General features: G+C 47.4%; 1 protein-coding gene across 1 annotated transcript in view; it reads left to right on the top strand.

The window, feature by feature from the left end:
• Window positions 1-6,824: 6,824 nt before the first annotated feature.
• DRD4 (dopamine receptor D4) overlaps window positions 6,825-14,642 on the top strand; it is a 51,911-nt gene continuing 44,093 nt past the window's right edge. Inside the window, exon 1 of the mRNA XM_066619541.1 lies at window positions 6,825-7,073. Coding sequence (XP_066475638.1) covers window positions 6,825-7,073 — 249 coding nt within the window. The remainder of the gene's footprint in view (window positions 7,074-14,642) is intronic.

Raw genomic sequence — 14,642 nt, 5'->3', positions numbered from 1 at the left:
TTGGTAAGGGCTTTTCAGAATATATTGTTTTGCTGGTGGACCTACTGTGAAGCTAGTAGAATTACTGTATGCAGCTTCTTTGGAAGGCTGTGTGTATTCTGTGAAAACCCCCACATTATGGGTCATAGATGTCAGTGGTCTGAGAAGCTCTGCTTTTGGCTATTACATCTCCAAGATGAGCCTGAAAGCAACGTGTGGGCAATACCTGCTGAATTCTAAGATGCTGGAGGGTGGGAGGGGAAATGACTGGGATAAGAATTTCAGTAGATACAAATGGAACCTCAGTGCTGAGCACAACTCCTTGATTGTCCCAATTCCTAGCCAAAGCAGAATAAGTTATTAAAAACAAATATAGTCAAACTGCTTTAATTTGCTTAATTTCTTTTGGTTGCAGGATTCTGATTTTCCTGGCACTGAATTTGGAATGCCTTGCTGCAGAATGAATGGTATGGTTTATACAAAATTCTACCTGACCCACAGCTGGTAAGAAGCATAGGTAAGCTTCATTAAGCCAACTCTAAAGCAATTGAACAAAACAGGACTTGTTGATTTTTAATCCCTTTCCTAATAATTCTTAAAATTTAATTGGCGTTGGGCACCCGCGAAATCCTAACCCAGGCCTGATCTGCCTTCACAGCACAACATAGAGCCACACCAATTATATCAATGGTACAGGTCTGAGTAGACCCATTGGGTCAGCATGGGCCTTCCCAGAGGAAAGGAAATAAATGTTCCTTTACCCTGAGGAGGCCTCAACATGTCAAAACTCCCCCACGTTATAGCGGATATAGCGGACACCACGCTGGTGCCACTGCATTGTCATGTGAGGAGTTACAATGGATTTGGTTGCCCAGCTGTATGACAGCAGAACACAAGTTTCTGCTGTTGTAAATGGCCATTTGGCGGGGTGTGGGTATACTGTCGGGAGTCATTTCCAAATCACCACTGCAAAGGGCACAGAGGCAGGTGGTGGGAGGAATGGGGTGGGAAAGGAGAAGAATGGGGGAGGATCTAGGTGGTAAGGGAGTAGACAGGAGGCAGACCTGGGGAAGGAGGGGGTGGATCCTGGCAACATTGAGTGTGCCAGGATCCTATCCCTCTTCCATCTCCTCCTTTACCCTCCTCTGTTTTGTGCCAGCAAAATGGCTGGCTCAGATTCAAGGAGACCCATTGGAGGCTTGCCTTATAGCAAGAGAATGAAAGTTCCTTACCTTGAGGAAACTTCCACAACTGCTCCCCTGCAGGATGCAGCACATGCTCAACTGGCTCAGCTGGATCAGTGGAGGGGTTCTAGAATTGGGCTGCTAGAATTCCAGTTGCCTACCCCAAATGGGAAGAAGCATCCGCAGTTGCTCAATGGTGCAGTAAACTCACTCTGCACATGCTCAGAATCAGAGGCGGACTTTACTGACAATAATTTCCAAACCTGAGCCCTGGAAAGATTTGCCTGTCTCCTGTTAAAAGTTCTGCCTCTGTAACATCAAAGCTACATTCGCATTTGGTGTCATGCTAGGAGCTTGCATCCAGCCCTGAAGGATTGTTCTAAATCTTTTTGCTGGCTGATCAGTCACAATTTGGAGCATTTTTTAAACTACAGTAATATCTTTTGTTGGTTTGTTGCATTTTTTTTTTAATACAAATAATGTTTCCTGAAATTATGGAAATAGCTGCAGAGGGAACAGTGACATATTATGATGCTAAGTACTTAGGACATGATGAGTGATAGACACATATGGTCTTTCAATTACTGTTACATCTTTGAAGAGCCAATGTAATAAAAGGGAAATGTGACCAAAGTGTCAAAACAAAACTCTACCTTCAAGCATAATTCTTCTGGAAAAGAGTGTTGAGAGGAAAAGAAATATAAATGGATGGAAGGAGAGAGGAAAGCAAACAGAGACAGAAATTGGCGAATACATTCTATTTATGATCACACCATGAAATCCTGAACCCATTTACCACTGAATGGGCTGCCTTCCAGGCATCCCTAAATTTATCTAATAGGGTCTACAACAGTTATGTTGATATGTTTAATAAACAGATTTTGTTTGAAAAAGATTGCAATTTGCAAAGGACAATATGTTGCCATTACTTTTTTTTTTTGAAAGGGTGATGGAGCATGTTTAAACCATCCTTCTGAGAAAGGCTGGGTTTTTTGTTTTTTTTTTGGCTTTTCGTTTTGTTTTTTGGTGATCATCCTGCCTCTTGGAAAACTGAGATGATAACAACGCTCACATTCATACAGTGCCTTTTGAGTGTCAAAGCTGTTTCATTACCACTATTATTCCCATATTGCAAATGGCAGGCTCAGGGGTAACCCAACCTTACCCAAATCCCTCCCCACCAACAATTGTTGGTGCAATCCCAGTGCACCAACAGAGTGTGCACTGTATCCGCAGGAAGTGGGGCAATTGGAAAGGTCTCCTTGGGGTAAGAGAATGTTTGCTTTCTTATACTGGGGGAAAGATTCCATTGCTGCCAGGAACTCCTCAGATCTACACATAAATCTGAAGCATCTGGTGGTGAGGGAGTATGATGTCCATTGGTCCCAGAGCCCCCAAGTTGGGAGGAACAGGGTTTCGAAAGGGAATCTCTGTGATGTGGCCATCCCTCCCTGCATCACCCCTGGCCCTTGGACATAGACACTGACTTGGTAGCTGTTGTGCAGAATTGGTTTAATTTAGTTACTGTGTTTACATTCATCAGGGATCTCTGCTTCCTCACAGGGTCTGCCTAACAGGTCTATCAAGAACATTGTCTTCCCTTTGGCTTGCCTGCTGCTGGAGTACCAGCTGGTCTTGGAGGGTTCCCACCCTAGAGGGCCGGCTGAGAGAAGATGGTGGCAGGGCTGGCCCCTTGAGGTCTGAGCTGGCTCTAGGTTCAGACTCCCAGCCCCTAAGGTGGTCCCACTGTACTTGACCCCACTGTTATAGGCTGGCCAAGAATGGTGGCTGGGGGCTTCCCTCTTTGGGTAGGGTGCCTTGCGGGTTGGCCCAGTGGGACCTGGGCATCTCTTCCACAGATAATCTGCAGATCTCTAGGGTACCCCAGCAAGGACTGCTGAAATAATATCTCCAAGACATTCCAGGATACCACCTTCAGTGCCACAGATGGACATTGAATCTACTGTGCCGTTGCTAGGAGATGCCTCAGGTGGATCGTTGAGTAGACCTTCCACAAAGAAGTGCAGGAGAAGAGTCACTGTTATCCAGAATGGACTTGCAAACTACCTGAGAGACCTGATCTGTGATATGTGCTCCGTCTGAATATCTGTAAACATTTTCTTGGATTGCTGTCATTGCTGTCTTCTGTCTGAAGAGGGAGGATAATTGTTATGTGCACTGAGTGTGCCTAATAGCCCAATCCTATCCTCCACCATCTTCCACCATGCGTGCTGCATGCTATGGTTGGATGGCGATCAGACAATTAGCAACAAGTAAGTAAAAATAATTTAGTAATCTTTTTTACTTACCACCTGTTAGGTTGCCTGATTGCCTGTGGGAATCCTCAGACCCACACCAGCTATTTTGTTGGCATAAGTCCAAGGAGAGTAAGCGAGTGGGGTGTGCTTAAAAAATCAGGTATAGGATCTGGTGTGCACCTTTGCTACTACTGTCCACCCCCTCCAGCTCATTCTCTGCTCTCTGCCTACCGCCCTCCCAAATCTGCCCCAAACTGCCCCTTCCACCATCTTACCTGGCAACTTTTGCACCAGTGCAGGGCCATTTACAAAAGAATCAATAGATTCACTGTGGTAAACAGTCCACAGCATTGGACCATAAGCACTATTCCCTCTAAGGTGTATAGTCTTGCAACTCTGCACCTCTCAGTCCAGCTCCATGCAGTGTGGAGCTCAGCAACCTGGAAGTTCAGCATGATATGTCATCACCAAATGTCCAGAGGAGTTATGCCATGCAGCTGCCAAAGGGGTCCAAGCACGGGCATGGAGGGCTTAGGGAATGCTGGCTGGTTGTAAGTGAATCTTCAGTTAGGTTTCACAGCAGCTGGTCTGCTGGATCTGTTCAATTAGTGTAATGGAAGATCAGAAGATCATCAGGTGGATGATGTGGTCTTGCCAGCGATTCCATGTTTTGACAGCTGGTTGACAGCTCTGGGAAGGGCAGGGCTGGCTCCACAGCTGTAATCAATCAAGGCCAATGGAGACTCTGATGGACACCTGAGCTTCATTTGACCTTGATGAGACTTTGAATGGATGTGGACTCATGGACTGAAGAGATGGCTCAGCTGAGCCTAATTTGGAGCTAACGAGGTAGCTCACAGCTGAGCTGCATTTGGACTTAACAAGGGGCTGCAGGATAAAAGGCAGCTTCAGAAGGAGCAAAGCACTGACCAGAGCAGGACGCTGACCTGGCCGGACCCAGATCTACAGAAGGGGACTGTCAGGACTCTGCTGGAGGACACAGAAAAGAGGACTGCCAGGACCCTGCTGGAGGAGATGCTCTGCTGGAGAGAACACTGCTGGAGAGGAGGGATTCTGCTTCAGAAGACTGGACTGTGCTTTGGAGATTGGATTGGACTTGGACTGGAGGCTTTGGACCTTTAACCACTGAGTTAAGTGGAGTTTTGGGGAGGGAAAGCCTCTGGACAAGAGGACTTGCAGGGAGTGTCTGTGTTTGTAGCAATAAATTCTTGTTAATTGCTATAGATAAGGAGTTCTGTGTTCATTCCTTTGCACACCACAGCTGCTGTTCCTAGAGATAAAGAGGGTGTTAATTAGCCAAAAAGCGGGCATTAGAAGGGTGTTGGGGTATTTGGACAGGACAAATTGGTGTAGTTGGCAGGACAATTAGTTTTACATACTGTGTTACCCAATAGTGCCAAATTAAAAATCCAGCCTGTACATATATGTTTATGTGGGTTTGTGCAGGTGTGTCCTTGCAAGATTTCCAGCAGATATCTTGCACGATCAACCTTGATGGTATACAAAGCCTGCCCTAGAGCCTGGCTGGAGGGCACCGGTGTGAAGACAGTAAGAAGCCAATATGCTTTATATAGAACTATGATGCTGTCTTGAGAAATATGGGATATGAATAGGGCTGTCGCTTGATTAAAGAAATCTTAGTTGATTAACTGCATGAGTTATAATCAATGGAATGATTAAATCTGCATACATCTGCATCATGCTGAAGAAAAGCTATTCTTTCTTTGGTCTTGGATGAGGCACACAGGTGTTCCAGCAGGGCACAATCTTAGGAGTAGCATCCCCTCCTGTGTGAGAGAAGGAAAAACAGCTCTTGAAAGGTGGGGTGGTAGTTTTGTTAAGTACCCGCATTACAAATAACACTTGAAGAAGAAAAATCTAATGCCTTGATTAGTTGGAGGCGCTTTGCGAATTGACCCAAACCAGCCAACCAGCGGATCTGATTAATGGACTGGAAATTGAAGGCCTGGCCATGATGAAGCAGCAGTCCTGATGCCCTGCCCAGAAATAATCACGACTGCCGGAGCACGTGGTTGTCTTCCCCCAGATAGCTATTGAATTCATCTTCCTCCAGGGACAGCTATTGTGACGACTGTGTGGAATGTCACACTCCCAGGCACCTACGTGATGATGCCTCGATTGAGGAAACAGTCCCCTCCCCGATGCTGTCTCATTCTGAAGAGGAGTTTTTCCTCTATGGTCTTGGCGGCGGAGCCTTCCTCCCTGCCCAAGGGGTATCCAGTGAAAACCAACTGAAAAAGCCTGCATTTCCTTCCAGAAAGAAATTCTGGGCTCACTTCGCTCTCCTTCATCCCACTGAGCAGCCGCAAGCTATTTTCTTGCTCCCCCACCCTCTCCTCTTGCCACAGTGGCGTAGCGAGAGGGGGGTGCAAAGCACGAAGTTTTGCAGGGAGCCCCTCCCCGTCGGAGCTATTCCGGGCGGGGGAAGCAAAACGAAGGCGAATGCCAGGAAGGGCTCCGGAGGAGAGGCTCTCCGCAAAACTTCGTGCTTTGCACCCCCTCTTGCGACGCCACTGCCCTGCCAAGGCTGCTGAGAGCCATGGCACTCAAGGGGCAGAGTCGAGTGAGCGGCGGGCTGCATGGCTTTGGTTGCAAGCCCTCCGATGCCCTGTTCTCTGCAGCCTCCTTCCCTACGGGGCGATCTTAGGCGCGCCCTCGCCCTGGAGCCTCACTGAACGCACTTCGGGACTAGGCTGCCAGAGGAGTGCCCCGCGCAGCAGCTCCACGTGCTCCCCGTCGCCGGAGCCCCCCAGCGGTGGTGTGAGTTTTGGAGCAGGCTCGGGGTGCACACTGACCCCGGGGTAAGCCCCACTGACTGGTAGACGTGCACAGGCTGGGGCGGTCTCATCGGCACCAACAGGTCTCCCGCCCCGCCACTGCCCTGCTTGCTGATTGGCGCGCCCCCCACGCGGCGCAGCAGCCCAGCCTCTCCCGGGGGCTGGGAGCAGCGTGCCCCGGGGGGACCTGCGGGCGCATCACTGGGCAGCAGGAGGGAGGCAGCTCCGGCGCGTCGCTCTCTGCAGGCAGGGGGCGCCCCTGGGGGTTAACCCCCCCCCCGGCCCGGTGACTGCGGCGAAGGTGCGTTCGGCAGCCAGGAAAGAAACTTGCCGCCCGGGCTGGGCGCGCCTCTGCCGCTTGGCTGCCCGGCTCGGCCCGGCCGGCGGGCGAGTTGCAGGACTTTGCGGCGCTGCAGGCGGACGGCGGCGATGGAGTGGGGCAGCCTCGGGGCGCACTGCCGGCCCGGCGAGGTGTGACTCCCTGCGCGGGGCTCCATGACGCTGCCCCCGCCAGGCTGCTGCTGAGAAGGGGTCCTGCGCGCCCCTCGGACCCTTGACGGGGCGCCAGCCGACCCGCGGCCACCATGGGGGCCAACGGCACCGGGGACTTCCTCTCCAACGACACCCTCCCTGGGGAGCCGGGCCACAACTTCGCCGCCCTGGTCCTCGGCATCTTCCTCATCCTCTTCATCATCAGCGGGAACCTGCTGGTCTGCCTCAGCGTCTGCACCGAGAAGGCGCTGAAGACCACCACCAACTACTTCATCGTCAGCCTGGCCGTGGCAGACCTGCTCTTGGCCATCCTGGTGCTGCCCCTCTACGTCTACTCCGAGGTAAAGGAAGACTGGCAGCCCCTCGCCCGCCCCCCCCCCCCCGGGTGGAAGCAGGCATTCCCGGGCACAAGATAAGGTTGCCCCTCACTCCAGGAGGTGACAGGTCCAGGGCAGGTGCAGCTTGTCACACTGCGGGGAGGAGAAAAGCTGCAGCCCGCAAAATTCCCTCTTGTGCACAAGAATCTTAAAACTTAAGGGTGCCAAAGCCTTGCTTTCAGCTGGTCACTGAGGGCCCAGTCCTACCCAGCTCTCCAGCACCGGTGCAGCCCCGACGTAAGGGAGATGCAAGGCGTAAGCCCAGATGCAAGGGAGCCCAGACGTAAGCCCAGATGCAAGGGAGGGCACCAGGATGAGGTCTCTTGTTATCTGGTGTGCTCCCTGGGGCATTTGGTGGGCCGCTGTGAGATACAGGAAGCTGGACTAGATGGGCCTATGGCCTGATCCAGTGGGGCTGTTCTTATGTTCTTATGTAAGGGAACAAATGTTCCCATACTTTGATTACGCCTCTGTGACTGTCCCCCCACCACAGGATGCAGTGCACACCCTCTAAGCATGGCTGCACTGGCTCTGGAAAACTGGATAGGATTGTGCTTTAACCAGCACAGCAGTGGAATAGGGCAACCTTTGCAATGAATTCCTACAGACTTGTGGGAATGTTGCGATGTGGACATTGGCAGTGCTGTGTCAGTGTTTTGGTCTGCACTGGTCCTTGTGGTCTGCATGTTGACGGGGACCCCCCATGGAGGACCACTGTGGCTGCGCAGCCCTTGATTTCATGAGGGAAAGGCTATTGTGGGCTGCAACTGTCCCGGTGAGCCTGTAGTGCTAGCAGGAGCGGAGAAGGCACGGATACCAGAATCTCTCTGAGTTCCATGTGGGCAGGACCAGCACAGTTTGAGAGCTTGCACTTTGTGGACCATTATCTATTGGATACATATTGGATGCACTCTGTTCCCTTTGAGAATGGTCTGTGCAGATACACAGTAGCGCTGTTTTTTTCCCCCTTCAATGTCCCCTTTTTTGGAAGTTTTCTGCCATCTATGGCATCATTGTCCTACCAATGAACACTTTTATGTAATGTGTGTATTAACCATGCTATGCCTGTGTTTGGCATACTGTCGGAAAAATGTGGTGAAGGTACCTGCCAAAAGCCTTGCACCCATGCCAGGCTCAGTATTGTGCTACGGGTCTGTGTGCACAGATGATCAAGTCGATTTAAGAGTTGGGGGTGGTTTGTTTGCTGTTTGTGTTGCGCCATGTATACAAATACATGGACCACTTTTTCTGCCTTTACAGTAACACTGATTGATGACACAGTGAGTTTTAAAGATAGGACATAGAAGTTTGAAGGTTGGGAATTTGCCCAAGGCCGTTCAGTAAGCCTGAGCTTTCTGGTCCTAACCCAGCATGCTAAATGCTAGGCTGTGCTGGCTGGTGGCCAATGTCTAATCTACTGCTGTTCTGCCACAGAGTCTGTTGCAGAAGTTGCTGGTATCTGTGTCACCTGAGGACTGAACTCAATGGATTACAAATGAAATTAGTACATTTCCACAACCACCATCAGCACAACCATGGAATGAAATAGTATAATGTTATATAGAGAAATTGCTTAAACCATTTCTGAGGTTTACTCAGAAATAAATACCACTGAGTTTCTAGCAATTATGTGAAAGACTGCAGTCTAAAATACTATGTGTGCAGTTAGCTTGGAAGGGCTGGGTGAATCTCATGCAATACAGATAAGTGCTGATAAATGGGAGCACCTTTAACAAATTCTGGTTGTGTTTGCTGATTCATGGAGAGGTCTGGGGGAGCAAGGATCTCAAAGAAGCTAATACAATAGAGGGCTTTATTGTGTTTGCAGATTAAAGAGATATTCAAATGTTACTTGCAGACTTGAAACACACTTTGTCCCAGAGCTCAATGTTTGTTTGCAAGACTTTGTTCATTTCTCTTTTGAAAATGCAAGAGGCACTTAATACAAATTAGCAGGTAAAACCCATGGCAGCTAGAATAAGGAAGTGATGGAAGCGTATATGCTTTTCTTTGTGGTTGGTTTCCTTGTAGGGGTTAATGGTAATTTTTGTTGGACACCTCTGTGTATGTGTTTATGTCAAAGACCTCTGCCGTTCAGCTGAACTAAGGACTAATTTCCAAAGCAGGTATACCAGTCACCCTTAGATCTGATTCAAAGTCATTTGAAGTTAATGGAAGTCTTGTGAGGCAGAGGTGTGAGAGGAGCTAAATGTAGAGTAGATTGAATGTCAGGAATATGTATTAGAATATGAATTAGAAACAGTGATGTGAAACACACAGCACCCTATTATTATCCATTATCATAGCAGGCTATTAGATGAAAAAAGCACTTACGTTTCCAAGGGTACCTCTGATATAACGAAGGAAAGAAGACTGTTAAGTTAAAACATTCTTCCCTTGCATGTACAGGTGAATGCAGCTTTCGTGTAATATTTGCTCAGGACCTGATCTTGTTCCCAGAGCCCACTGAAGCAGGCAAAAAGATGTTATTAGCCTTTCGATCCTTAGCAAGCAGCTGAACATCTGCATTTCAAAGTGTACTATTCTAAATCTAGCTCTGTTTGGCATGCAGATGAAACTCATACTGGATTTGTTTGGAAAATGTTCTACATAGTTCAGTTTCAAATGCTGAAGTCATTGATCTGAGGGACTGTATTTGCAATGGCTAGAATAGATTACTTGATCCTAGCTTCTACTGGTCCGCTGGATCATTCACTCTACCATTTGGCCCATTCACTCTAACATTTTTTCATTTCTAAAATTATTTCATGTGCAAAATGGTGACTATTGCAGCTGACTGAGGGCCCAATCCCATTAATTTTCCAGGGCTGGTACAGCAGTGCCAATGGGTTGTGAACTGCATCCTGTGGTGGGGAGGCAGTCGCAGAGGTCTCCTCAAGGTATGGCAATGTTTGTTCCCTTATCTTGGAGCTGCAATGTGGCTGCACCAGTGCAGGAAAGTTGTATAGGATTGGGCCCCTTAATACTTATCTTAGATCAGAGTGGGCAAACTTTCAACTTTAGGTATCCTGGACCTTTAACAATTGTATAGGAGTGGGAATTTCAGCAGGTGCAGCTTGTCATCTCACAGACTAGGTTTGTAGTAGTAACATATATTAAGCCTATGATGGTCATGGAATTGTGGGTCCCATTTTGACAGATAAATGCCCAAAGTGCAAAATCAAGAACCTGTAGCGTTGTAAATAATTCCTTGTAAAACTATTGTGGAGTTGAAGTAAGAGCTGAGCATGTTTTTGAAAATTAATACTCCTTTGGACCCAAACCCTGAAGCTACTTTGCTGTTATGAACATGCAAAGAGGAAGTGGTGGTAGAATTAGATGCTTGGCAGAAATCACTGGAAGCAAACAGTACACACTTGCATGTGTCTACAACACATTTGAAAGCCAGGGCTGGATTTGCTAAATGTTTATGTGATGTGTGTGACTTGGAAGTGGAGAATCTGCCACAGAAAAATAACCTGGAATGATTGGAGATGATTGTTGCGGTTTGGTAATTGCAAGGTTATGGGACAGAAGAACTGCATTGTAAACTGCTGGGGTAGGCCTGCACAGCTTGTGACCCACCAAGTAGACTGGCAGTCCACCAGCTATGTATTTTGGACTGCCAGGTGCTTGACAATTCTGTTGTTGGGAAGTCTTGGGAAGGTGGCCAAAGCCTGGAGTTTATTAAGCTGCTCATGGCTGCATTACCTTGGGTGGGTCAAAAGTTGTCCAGGCCAGTGGTGGTAGATATAAACTATCAGTATAATCTAACACAGGTTGGGCAAACTTTCAACTTTAGGGATCCTGGACCTTTAACAATTGTGTAGGACCGAGAATTTCAGCAGGTACAGCTTGTCAACTGTGAGATGAAACCTTTCAAATGTGACTGGAGAGAGAGGTTGATTGACTGCTGCCAGCTCTTCCCCATTACAATGGTAATTGAGGCTTTTTTTAAAAGGGACATTTTTTCTTTAATTTCTCATTGCGTTGAGATAAAACCACTGGTGCAAAATCTGTGGATAATTGGGTTATACCTGTAATTTTTTTTGTGCAGTGACTGAACAGTTGAAACATTTCATGGAATCCCAGTGACATTCATTAAAATTAAGTTTATGTGGGAAAGATGTTGCATTTTCCCAATTCTTAAACTGTAATAATTCATCATCAAGATAATGTGATTTTCTGTCTATGTAGCTAGTGTCTCCAATCTGGATGTGGCTGTGTAGGACCGAATTAGATGCCTCATAACTGATGCATTCAATGCGTCATTGGTCTTGTCATGCTTACCTGTTCTTTCCTTACTATTAGCCAGCATGTGTGCCTTGCGCATAATCTGAAGTAGGGCTGTGGCAGGGGCAAAATATGTCAAGTGCCCTCTCCCCACACTGTGATCCTGATTTTGATTCCTACCTCACATGGATGCCATGGGCAGCCCAATCCTACCTAACTCTCCACTTAGTGATACACGTCACCAACATGGCACCTGCTGAATCCTGCAGAGGAGTTTTGGCCTTGAGAGGCCTCCTAAGGCTCAAGGAACATTTGTTCCTTTCCCCCTGAGCAAACCCCTGCTGCCCATGGATCAACTTGGACCTGCACCGGTGATATCACTGGCACAAATCTGTGTTGACCTGTGAAGGTGGATCAGGCCTAGGAAGGGAGTTAGAATTTTTTTTTGGGGGGGGGGGTCCGCTGCTGTTGATCTTGCCCCCTTTGCAGATCCAGTCCACTCTCCTCCCTGCCCCCATCTCCTCCCCATTCTGGCCACCCTGTTCCCCACCTCCCTCCCAGCCTCTGCCTGGTCTTACCTGAAGTGGCAGGTGTGATCCATTGCTGTGTGGACATGGCTGTTTGCTGTTTCTGGTGGTGTTGCATTTGCTATAGCTGGAAAGTGCATTCCTCTGGCATAACACATGCTTAGGATTGGGCCTTTAGTAAAGAAAAGCTTTTACTTTACTTTGCCCTTTGGGGTGGGGTAATGACACATTTAATGTAACGTACAGATTGGCCATTAGGTTAGATACAGCACCTTCTTATATTTTGTGATCATTTTAAAAGTATGACTTTGTTAATAAAAATTGCTTAGAAGCTGAGTGGCCCCTTGCTGTGCAGCTCAAGCATAGGAGCTCTTCTTTCTTTAAGAAATGTGATGAACACCCACCCACAAACTGTTTCCTTTCTCTCCAGGAATGCTACCTCATTTTATGAATGCTGCACAAATGTTGCCATTTTATTTTTTTGATAATCTTTTTGAAGACTGTGAGCCCTTTTCCTTCACCTATGAAAAGTGCCTTACATATTAGAATGGGACTGGCTATTGCTTGTGCAAGGCTATCCTCCATTCTCTGAAAATGCTTTCATGTTCTTGGCTCTGGATTGGAATAGTCAACTGTACAAGACTGCCTTGTTTTGATTTTTAAAACATCTGAAATGTTCATTGTTACTAGTCATAGACTCCTGTGACTATTCCAGCTATGTTGCCAAACTCTGTGTTAAATGTTTAAGGAAGTACCTAGGTAGTAATAGGTAATAAGTGATCCCTCTTGCCCCTTACATGAAACACATATTGCAGCAAGAATTGAACCCAACTTTTTATCTTATCAGGTGGAGGTTTTCCGAGTTAGTTTATCTGAGCTTCCTTGACCAAAAGTTAGCAAAGCGATATTGTCAGATGCAAGACAATAAGTGTGTTCAGATCTCCAGCCCATTTCCCAATAAGAAAAACTAGACTGGTGTCCTTTAAGCCTCTGAAATTTACTGAGCAAAGTGTTTCATCACATGCGCAATATTTGAACTTTAATAGTTAGATATAGTGGTTTATGTTTTGGCGACTTCAGGGAGATAGTAGTTTATATATATTTTAAATTCTGTTTTCCATTTGCCACCAAAGTGGACCACATTCTTCTCTTTGGACTGATTTAAAGCCTGAGTAATTCCATCCAATATGGCAGGAGATTACTATCTAGGAATGTGAGCATCAGAAAGTAAGCAACCCAAATTTGGAAGCTGTTATTAAAAATAAAATCTGGATATGAGCATTGTTGGCATGCTTCATCAGATGTTTATCATTCAGTTGGAGACCTAATATGCAGAAGCTTTGGAACTGTAAGACTTAAATCTTGAGATTGGTTTTGACATCTCCAGTTTATTGAAAATTCTTGAATTATTTCTGTATGACTTTAGGGTCAGTGCAGATAAGCAATCATAGATAAGACTTGGAGAGGGCTATTAGATCGCATGCTTCCACCCCCAGCTCTCCCCTCTCAAGCATATATTTCATTGTCCCACGGACCTTAACTACAGTTATGGCTCAGTTCTAACAGGACCTTACACTGCCAGAACGAGTGTTAAGCAGCGTAAAGTCCTTTACAGTTGTCACAAAGTGCAACACACCATAGAATGTGACCTAGCTGCCGCCACAAGCAGTATGTGGCCCGGTCTGCCTGTCAGTGGACAGAGAAAGAGACCCAGTCTGTCAGAAAGAGCCCCCCTCAGCACAGGAGGCGGGGTGGGGGTGGATTGGGGCAAAGAGGGGGAAGAGTGAAGAGGAGACTGGGGCAGGGGAAGGGCAATTTGAGGGCAGGAAGGGCGCATTATCAGCCGTGGTACTGATATCCCCCCCACCTCTCTCCCTTCCCAACCTTGATCCGCCTTCCTGAGTCCACTCAAACTTGTGACAGCTGTATAGCTGACACAGGTCCAAGTATATCCAGCAGAGTCATGAGGGCTTACCCTTACCTCAGGGAGGCCTTTGTGGCCTGAAACTTTCCCACAGGATAAAACGTGCATAGAGGTGCATCTCCGCTTGGAGAGCTAGGTAGAATTGGGCTGCCTGTATGTCTTTGAAACCAACTTTAGCCATGGCTTATACCAGGAGTGGGCAAACTTTCAATTTAAAGGATCCTGGATTTCAACAATTGTATAGAAGTGGGAATTTCAGCAGGTGCAGATGACAAGCACCTGCAGCCACCTGTAAGTAAAAGCAATCCTCCTTCCACCCCTATTAGCGATCCTGGGGATAGAATTGCTGCCCTCACTCACTTCCCTAAAGTTGAAACTTTGCCCACCCCTGGTTTATACTGAGCAGGTTCTCTCTTGACCAGGATTTGCTACCCATTTTATAACCCTGGTAAGAGCTAGCATTAATCACAATTGACTCTGGTGCTAGTGTAATGAAGTTCATTGGGGTGGGATAGGGATGTGTGTAGGACAGTGGTTCTCTAACTTCCCGGGGGTTTTACTCCTGGGGTAAGTCTTTGCGGGGAAGTGAGTGAGGGCAGCAATTCTATCCCCAGGATCGCTAATAGGGGTGGAAGGAGGATTGCTTTTACTTACAGGTGGCTGCAGGAGGTGCAGGGAGCTCCCACACAGCCCTTTGCAGGGCTCCCTGATGCTTAGAACTTTGATACAAAGCGGGTGCAAGGCATTTCCTAGTTGTGAACGCAAAGAGGAAGTGCTTTGTGCTTGCTTTGTTTCAATGTTCTAAGCTTTGGGGAGCCCTATGGACGGCTGCAGAGACTCCATGCACCT

Source organism: Tiliqua scincoides, chromosome 1 (genome assembly GCF_035046505.1).
Source record: "Tiliqua scincoides isolate rTilSci1 chromosome 1, rTilSci1.hap2, whole genome shotgun sequence".
In the NCBI taxonomy this organism is placed as follows: Eukaryota; Metazoa; Chordata; class Lepidosauria; order Squamata; family Scincidae; genus Tiliqua; species Tiliqua scincoides.
The sequence above is the reverse complement of the archived record's forward strand: the minus strand, read 5'-3'. Positions and strand labels throughout refer to the sequence as shown.